Source organism: Larimichthys crocea, chromosome XIX, assembly GCF_000972845.2.
Source record: "Larimichthys crocea isolate SSNF chromosome XIX, L_crocea_2.0, whole genome shotgun sequence".
Lineage (NCBI taxonomy): Eukaryota > Metazoa > Chordata > Actinopteri > Sciaenidae > Larimichthys > Larimichthys crocea.
The window spans coordinates 12,683,822-12,692,486 of NC_040029.1; the positions used below are offsets into that span (position 1 = coordinate 12,683,822).

At 46.5% G+C, this 8,665-nt stretch overlaps 1 protein-coding gene and 1 non-coding gene across 3 annotated transcripts in view; one reads left to right on the forward strand and one right to left on the reverse strand.

Moving 5' to 3' along the window:
* Positions 1-962: 962 nt before the first annotated feature.
* On the reverse strand, positions 963-1,034 carry trnaq-uug (transfer RNA glutamine (anticodon UUG)). The gene has a single exon. It is a non-coding gene; the product is annotated as a tRNA-Gln (tRNA).
* An 837-nt stretch (positions 1,035-1,871) lies between these two features.
* The window catches only part of LOC113748332 (microtubule organizer protein 1-like), a 15,367-nt gene continuing 8,573 nt past the window's right edge, over positions 1,872-8,665 (forward strand). Inside the window, exon 1 of one of the 2 annotated variants that reach the window (XM_027291764.1) lies at positions 1,872-2,834. In XM_027291764.1, the coding sequence (XP_027147565.1) occupies positions 2,170-2,834 (665 nt within the window). In that variant the 5' untranslated portion in view covers positions 1,872-2,169. The remainder of the gene's footprint in view (positions 2,835-8,665) is intronic. The other variant, XM_027291766.1, reaches the window with a different exon arrangement.

Genomic DNA, 8,665 nt, shown 5'->3' on the forward strand with positions numbered 1-8,665 from the left:
GTTGCTGGTGTTTCGCCAAAGTGTTTTGTACTGTATGTTATTTCTAACTATGTAAAATAGGTCACAATCCAGATTATATTTGCATATTGCATGCATTGTCGTAATGTTTTATTGATTGCCTGAATGTAATCCACTATACGATCACTATTTCTTTATTGTATTTTACTGAGTGTATGAGATGTATTAAGTAGTCCTAAAAAAGCGATAAAGGACTTATGAGGAGACAGAGGCGCTGTTGCCCACGAGATGAGATCTACCTCCTTTTATACTTTTTTGTTATGTATGCAGATGCAGCTGTGAATAAACCTGCTGATACCACAAGCCAGGCCAGTTCCTGAAGGTTTCATTTTAGAAGGAGGACATCCCACAAGGGTTACATATATATATACATACATATAGTATACACACACACACACACACACACACACACACACACACATATATATATATATGGTTATTATATATATATTAGTTTGTGTGTGAATGGGTGTATAAGAGGCATTAACTTACAGAACTTTGTAGAAAGGCGCTTTATGAAGTTCAGTCCATTTCCTTTTATTAGTTTAGGGGCAGATCTGCCACATCCAATATGGCGGACCCGTTGACATATCGCGACCAACGACCAACCCGCTCAATGCGGCGTCTATGTATATGTCTATGTTCAAAACAAACTTTTGTGCCGTTAGCACCCAAACTTAAGAGTCTACACCAGGGGTCTCCAAACTGTTCCACAAAGAGCCGGTGTGGCTGCAGGTTTTCCTTCCAACCAAGCAACAGCACACCAGTCTTGACTCATTTAATCAACTGATCTCAGTCTTCAGAGAGTTGATTGGTCAAACTGTGTGCTCTTGGTTGGTTGGAACAAAAACCTGCAGCCACACTGGCCCTTTGTGGAACAGTTTGGACACCCCTGGACTAAAGCTTGTCTGTAGAGATCTCTGACTTAACAAACCATTAAACTCAGGTCCCACCGAGATTTGAACTCAGATCACTGGATTCAAAGTCCAGAGTGCTAACCATTACACCATGGGACCACGTTGTGAACCACGGAGGAGTTGTGTTCTTTCCATTCCCAAAGCCAAAAACACAACTGGAGCGGTGCATACAATGGATTAAACAGTGTGGACGGCCTCCCAGCTAAATGTGTCGAAGATGACAAGGATATCATTGCCAGAACGTTACCCTCTAAGCTAAGTTCAGCAAGCCTTTAGCTTTAGCCAACATTAGTTAACGTGTTAGCTAACGATAGCTATATTAGCTATTGTTGGGTTGGGTCTCAATGCCCAGCACCGATGTTTGGGCAGGAGGCTCCTCTGGCCCCGTGGGTCCAAACCCACCCAGGGCCGGGAGGGACAACGAGAAGGGCGGATTCCAAGACCGAAACGCCCCGTCTGACCCAGCCATCCCACAACGGAGCCCATCGCCGGGTAGCGCCTCTGGAGAGCACGATGTTTCTCAAACCTCTTTCCCATGCCCAGATGAGGGGGAGGCTGGCCTGGGCCCAGGCCCTGGCCTCTCTCTGCCCTCACATATGCACCCGGCTTCGACCCACCCACCCGCACGCGCTGCAGACCGAGCCAGCCAGAGGTGGGGGCTACCTGGTTGATCCTGCCAGTAGCTTATGCTTGTCTCAAAGATTAAGCCATGCAAGTCTAAATACACATGGCCGGTACAGTAAAACTGTGAATGGCTCATTAAATCAGTTATGGTTCCTTTGATCGCTCCAACATTGGATAACTGTGGCAATTCTAGAGCTAATACATGCCAACGAGTGCTGACCTCCAGGGATGCAGGAAGGGGGAACCCCTTTTGCCTCGATCTGGAGGATATCACGGAGGTATTGCTCCAAAAACGGTCACTGACACGCACCAGTATACCTCTTCCCGTCATGGCACTCTGTCGCGCTTGACGGACCTAGCAACAGTAACTAAGGGGGGCGGGGCTTGGCAAAAGGTCAATTGATCACATAACATGGCAACAGTAACTAAAAAGGAAAAATGGGCGGGGCCACAGGAATTTGTGTTTTGATCACATGAAAGCCACGGAATTTATGACATCATCAAGTCCCTGTAAGTAAGAGTGAGTGTTTAAATTCATCTCATTACTTCACTGAAGACCTTCCTACACGTGATATATATCATTGTGAGACGGACGATACAGCGATACACCATGTTTTCAAAACTGGCTTATGCAGCTGCCACCCCCTACAACTGGAGTAGATATGCGATTTCCAGTGTTCTTGGCAGGGACCAAATGGAGGCCCTTGCTAGACAGTTGGAAGAGATGAAATCCCAACTCCAAAGAGCAGAGGAGAACGGATCCTTTCAGGAAAGAAAAGTAAGAGAACTCTCTGGAAACCTGGAACATGAGACCACTGAAAACAAAACTCTCTGGGATCAGGTTCAATATTTAACCAATGAACTTGGTAAAGAGAGGGATGGCAGAAAGCGACACGTAGATCTGTACCGACAAGAAATTCTCAAGAATCAGGAACTGAACACTCTGAATAGGCAGCTTTTCCAGCAGGTACAAGACCTGCAGAGCAAGCAAGCATGCATGATGTCTGTGGTAAATGAAACCCAAACAGAACTTGAAACCCTCACCAGGGAATACAATATCCTCTGCAGTTCATACGATGAACTCAATCAGGATCATACTGATTTACAGGAAAAATATGAAATGGACATCATAAGGACTCTCTGTGGACAGGTTGAGCGTTTAAACAAGAAACTTGGTCGAGAGAAAGAACTCAAGAAACAGCTTCTCTGCCAAGTAGAAGAGATGAAGGAAAAGAATGACATGGATATCAACACAGAAAAACAAAGGATTGTCACCCTTGTGGAAAAACTTGAGATGATGGAAAAGGAAATCGCCAGAAAGATATCAGAGCTGGATCATAAAGGCCTCTTTCTCTCCTCTGGCGTACGGATTTAGCTTCTCCCATCAAACCTCTCAGAGCTCTGGGAAGCTTGCTGCGATGACGCCGTCCTGAACGCACCACGGACAAAAAGTCAGACACTAACAGCAGCTCACACAAACACCTCACACTCCTCCATCCTCCTCCTCCTCCTCCTCACCTCATCATCTTCTGTTTTCTCTGTCCAGTTCCACTCCAGCGCGAACACGTCCCCCCAGTCGGATCCTCGTCGGCATCCTCCGTCGTCTTCTTCCTGCGCCCTCTGCCTTTCCCTCCTTTCCCCCCTCCCTCTGCTTCTCTCTGTCACCTCCGCCTCTGCCTCCACCTCCACCTCCACCTCCACCTTTCCCCCCTCCTCCTCCTCCTCCTCCACCTGTAGTCCTCATCATCTTCATCTCAACATAGCTCATTCTGTCCTCCCCTCCTCTTCCTCCCTTCTGAAGACGTGTGGTTCTGGCGTTTCTCCAAGCATGGAGGCGAAGGCCAGCGGACTCCCGGGCTGACTCCCTCCTCTGAGAGGAGAGGGATAGGAGAGTGTCATGTTCAACTTTTCTGTCAATCAACTAATTGATTAGATTGTTTGATTGAACTAACACACACAGTTAGACAGACACTTTGAGTCTGAGGTGTACAATAACGTACTATCCATACATATCTACGCAGCGACTGTGCATTCTGGTCCATTACCTCAACTCTAAATGAAAGGTAGACAGAAAAACACAGCAGCGCACTACATAAACGGAACTGATTTCTGATGCAGCCTGAACTCTGCGCTGGAGAATGGTACCAAGGGACACAAAGGAGGCTGTCGAAATTGTTTTCACCCGCCCGGGTCAGAGGGCATGTCTCATCACTCTGCACGAGCACAAAGATGTATTATAACATCTATGTTACATTCATTACATTACATTGCATTTAGCAGACGCTTTTATCCAAGCGCTTACAAGAGGAGGACATAAGCTGAGAAAGGTGTAAAGGAGCACAGAGTTAATTTGTTATTTTTGTTAGGCAGGGAAGCAATTCTCGAAACAAAAAGGTTTTTACAAGTTTTTAAGGTAGAAAGGGATGTTGCTGTTCTTGTAGCCGTTGGTGGTCATTCCACCATTGGGGACGACCACAGAGAAGAGTTTAGAGTGCCTCGCTTTGCGAGAGGCGGGGTACAAACAGACGGTTTGTATGAGCGGACGTAACGCCCTGGTCGGGACGTGAGCCTTAGAATAACGCGTGAGATAGGCAGGGCAGATCCTGAGATGGTTTTGTTAAGGCTGCGTCAGAGCTTTGTTTTAATTCTGGCGCTACAGGCAGCCAGTGCAGGTCGCTGAGAGTGGGGGTGACATTGACCTTTTAGGTTGATGTCGCGCCTGCGGCATTCTGGACCATGTAGAGTCAAGGGAGCGTCATTTGTCATGATAGGGAGCCAACATGACAATAACAGGACTCACAGCTAAATGGAACTGAGCCACATACTCGTATCCCTGTCATGGGGCGGCAGTAGCTCAGTCCCATAGGGTCTTGGCTTGGGAACCAAAGGTGGGCGGTTTCAAGTCCACATGGACCAAAAATGGTACCGATCCCCCCCAACTGCGCTTCTCAGGGGCCCTCACTCCACATCTCTCTCCAAAATTGCATGTGTAATGCCTTGTACTGCATGTGTGTGTATCTGGGTTTAAAATGCATGTAATAAAAAATAGAGAATTTCCCCGTTCGTGGGATTAATAAGTAAAATCATCACATCATGTCTGGAACCAAACTCATGTCCTTCATCAACATTGAAGCACAATGGAAAAACCAGCAAACAGACAGACAGAAGGTTTACCGATCTTCCCGGGGACCTGTGAGAGTGGAGGGCTGAGCCCTCCGCCTCCCCTCCACATCTTCTTCAGCTACTTCCTCTGACTCCTGAGGGAGAAGAGGAAACTTTGTAGCTCACAACATAACAGAGTGTACAGGCAGCTTCTCGCAGTGCTAACTTTTAGTTATTAGTAGTCACACTCTGTGTTCACCTTGGCTCTGCGCCTCTCTCTCCGCTTGTCGAACTCCTCAACGTGATCCTGCCCTCCAGGTAGTCAATGAGCTCCGCGCTGAAGCCGGACATTTCTGTTGTGCGTCGGTCTGAACGACTGACGGGACCCGAGCTGCTGCTTCCACAAAGTGCGTCACATCAGGACAGAGCAGTGAAGAGGAGCCGACATGTTCACTCTGTTCACCTGCTCACCTGACCCGAGCGCCTAAACTGTAGCCACGTGACCTGCAACAAACATCCGGGTTGGCGTCGTCAAAGACATATAAACATAGACGCTGAATCGTACGTCGACGTCCGCCGCCATATTGGATGTGGCAGGTCTGCCCGTAAACTAATAACAGGAGATGGACTGAACTTCATAAAGCGCCTTTCAAACAAAGTTCTTTAAGTTAATGTCTCTTTAACAACCCATTCACACACACACTAATATATCTGGGAAAACAAACAGGCACCAAAAACAACGTATGTAACTTTTAAAGTGATGATTATAAATGTTTACTCCTTATGTAAGCACAAACCAACGTATGTATTTTTCAATGCTGAGTGTTTACAGCTACTAATGGTGTGTGTAACACTGTTATGTGATGATAAATATTGAAATATTTTTTTAACATTTAATCTGTGTCTATAATAACCAGATCCTGAAATGTAGAGTGACAATGAGGGTTTTCTGAATAAGAGCCCTAACGTGTACTTACACGTGAACATATATACATACAATATAACAAGTTTAAATAGGTCTGAGTTAAATCCAGCTAAATGGGACAACTACGCCACCTGCTGTTGAAAAGGTTCGCCGTCATGAATGCTAAAAGCAAGAGATTGTGGGTAGTCCTCAAAGCGATGAAGGACCTATGAGGAGGTAAACGTGTCTGTTGATGTCCGTGGGCAAAACAAGGTAAATTACGTATAACGTTATATAGTTAGCTGCCATTGGCAGTAGTGTGTGGTTAGAACATTTCGCCATGTTTTCATTAAGTTTGACTATATGTTTTTCAGTGTTTTGTCGAGTAATATTATGTGTAGCTAGCAGTGTCGTGTTGTGTCGTCTCTCCAGACAGAGGCGCTGTTGCCCACGAGATGAGATCTACCTCCTTTTATACTTTTTTTGTTATGTATGCAGATGCAGATGTGAAGAAAAAACCTGCTGATACCAACAAGCCAGGCCAGTTCCTGAAGGTTTCATTTTAGAAGGAAACATCCCACAAGATACATATATATACATACATATAGTATACACACACACACACACACACACACACATATATATATCTGGTTATTATATATATTAGTTTGTGTGTGAATGGGTGTATAAGAGGCATCACTTAAAGCACTTTGTAAAAAGGTGCTTTATGAAGTTCAGTCCATTTCCTTTATTAGTTTAGGGGCAGATCTGCCACATCCAATGTGGCGGACCCGTTGACGTATGCGACAACGACCAACCCGCTCAATGCGGCGTCTATGTAATATGTCTATGTTCAAAACAAACTCTTGTGCTGTACACACAACTTAAGGGTCTACACCAGGGGTGTCCAAACTGTTCCACAAGGGCCGGTGTGGCTGCAGGTTTTCCTTCCAAACCAGCAACAGCACACCAGTCTTGACTCATTTAATCAACGATCTCAGTCTTCAGAGAGTTGATTGGTCAAACTGTGTGCTCTTGGTTGGTTGGAACAAAAAACCTGCAGCCACACTGGCCCTTGTGGAACAGTTTGGACACCCCTGACTAAAGCTTGTCTGTAGAGATTCTGACTTAACAAACCATTAAACTCAGGTCCCACCGAGATTTGAACTCAGATCACTGGATTCAAAGTCCAGTGCTAACCAACACCATGGGACCACGTTGTGACCACGGAGGAGTTGTGTTCTTTCCATTCCCAAAGCCAAAAACACAACTGGAGCGGTGCATACAATGGATTAAACAGCATGGACGGACCCACTCCCAGCTAAATGTGTCGAAGATGACAAGGATATCATTGCCAGAACGTTACCCTCTAAGCTAAGTTCAGCAAGCCTTTAGCTTTAGCCAACATTAGTTAACGTGTTAGCTAACGATACTATATGCTATTGTTGTGTTGGGTCTCATGCCCAGCACCGATGTTTGGGCAGAGGCTCCTCTGGCCCAGCAGGTCCAAACCCACCCAGGCCAGGAGGGACAACAGTGGGCGGATTCCAAGACCGAAACGCCCCGTCTGACCCAGCCATCCCACGACGGAGCCCATCGCCGGGTAGCGCATCCCCACACCCCCAGGGGTGGTGGGGGTGGTTGTAGGGACCACCCAGCTCGAGCGGTGGGCCTCTGGAGAGCACGATGTTTCTCAAACCTCTTCCCATGCCCAGATGAGGGGGAGGCTGGCCTGGGCCTAGGCCCTGGCCTCTCTCTGCCCTCACATATGCACCCGGCTTCGACCCACACCCGCACACGCTGCAGACCGAGCCAGCCAGAGGTGGGGGCTACTGGTTGATCCGCCAGTAGTATGCTTGTCTCAAAGATTAAGCCATGCAAGTCTAAATACACAGGCTGGTACAGTAAAACTGTGATGGCTCATTAAATCAGTTATGGTTCCTTTGATCGCTCCAACATTGGATAACTGTGGCAATTCTAGAGCTAATACATGCCAACGAGCGCTGACCTCCAGGGATGCAGGAAGGGGGAACCCCTTTTGCCTCGATCTGGAGGATATCACGGAGGTATTGCTCCAAAAACTGTCACTGACACGCACCGGTATACCTCTTCCTGTCATGGCACTCTGTCGCGCTTGACGGACCTAGCAACAGTAACTAAGGGGGGCGGGGCTTGGCAAAAGGTCAATTGATCACATAACATGGCAACAGTAACTAAAAAGGAAAATGGGCGGGGCCACAGGAATTTGTGTTTGATCACATGAAAGCCACGGATTTATGACATCATCAGTCCCTGTAAGTAAGAGTGAGTGTTTAAATTCATCTCATTACTTCACTGAAGACCTCCTACACGTGATATATATCATTGTGAGACGGACGATACACAGCGATACCATGTTTTCAAAACTGGCTTATGCAGCTGCAACCCCCTACAACGGAGTAGATATGCGATTTCCAGTGTTCTTGGCAGGGACCAAATGGAGGCCCTTGCTAGACAGTTGGAAGAGATGAAATCCCAACTCCAAAGAGCAGAGGAGAACGGATCCTTTCAGGAAAGTAAAGTAAGAGAACTCTCTGGAAACCTGGAACTTGAGACCACTGAAAACAAAACTCTCTGGGATCAGGTTCAATATTTAACCAATGAACTTGGTAAAGAGAGGGATGGCAGAAAGCGACACGTAGATCTGTACCGACAAGAAATTCTCAAGAATCAGGAACTGAACACTCTGAATAGCAGCTTTCCAGCAGGTACAAGACCTGCAGAGCAAGCAAGCATGCATGATGTCTGTGGTAAAGTAACCCAAACAGAACTTGAAACCCTCACCAGGGAATACAATATCCCTCTGCAGTTCATACGATGAACTCAATCAGGATCATACTGATTTACAGGAAAAATATGAAATGGACATCAATGCAAAAGAAGAAATGACTGCCAATCTTGAGAAAAAACTTGAGATTGTAAAAAAGATCTGTGCCAACAGGATTAAAGACTTGAAAACCGAACTCCAAAAGACAAAAGAGACATCTCTGAACAGGACCTATGGGACAATGACCTCGCTCAAAAATGGAATCAGAGAGTGCTAAGAAAGGACTCTCTGTGG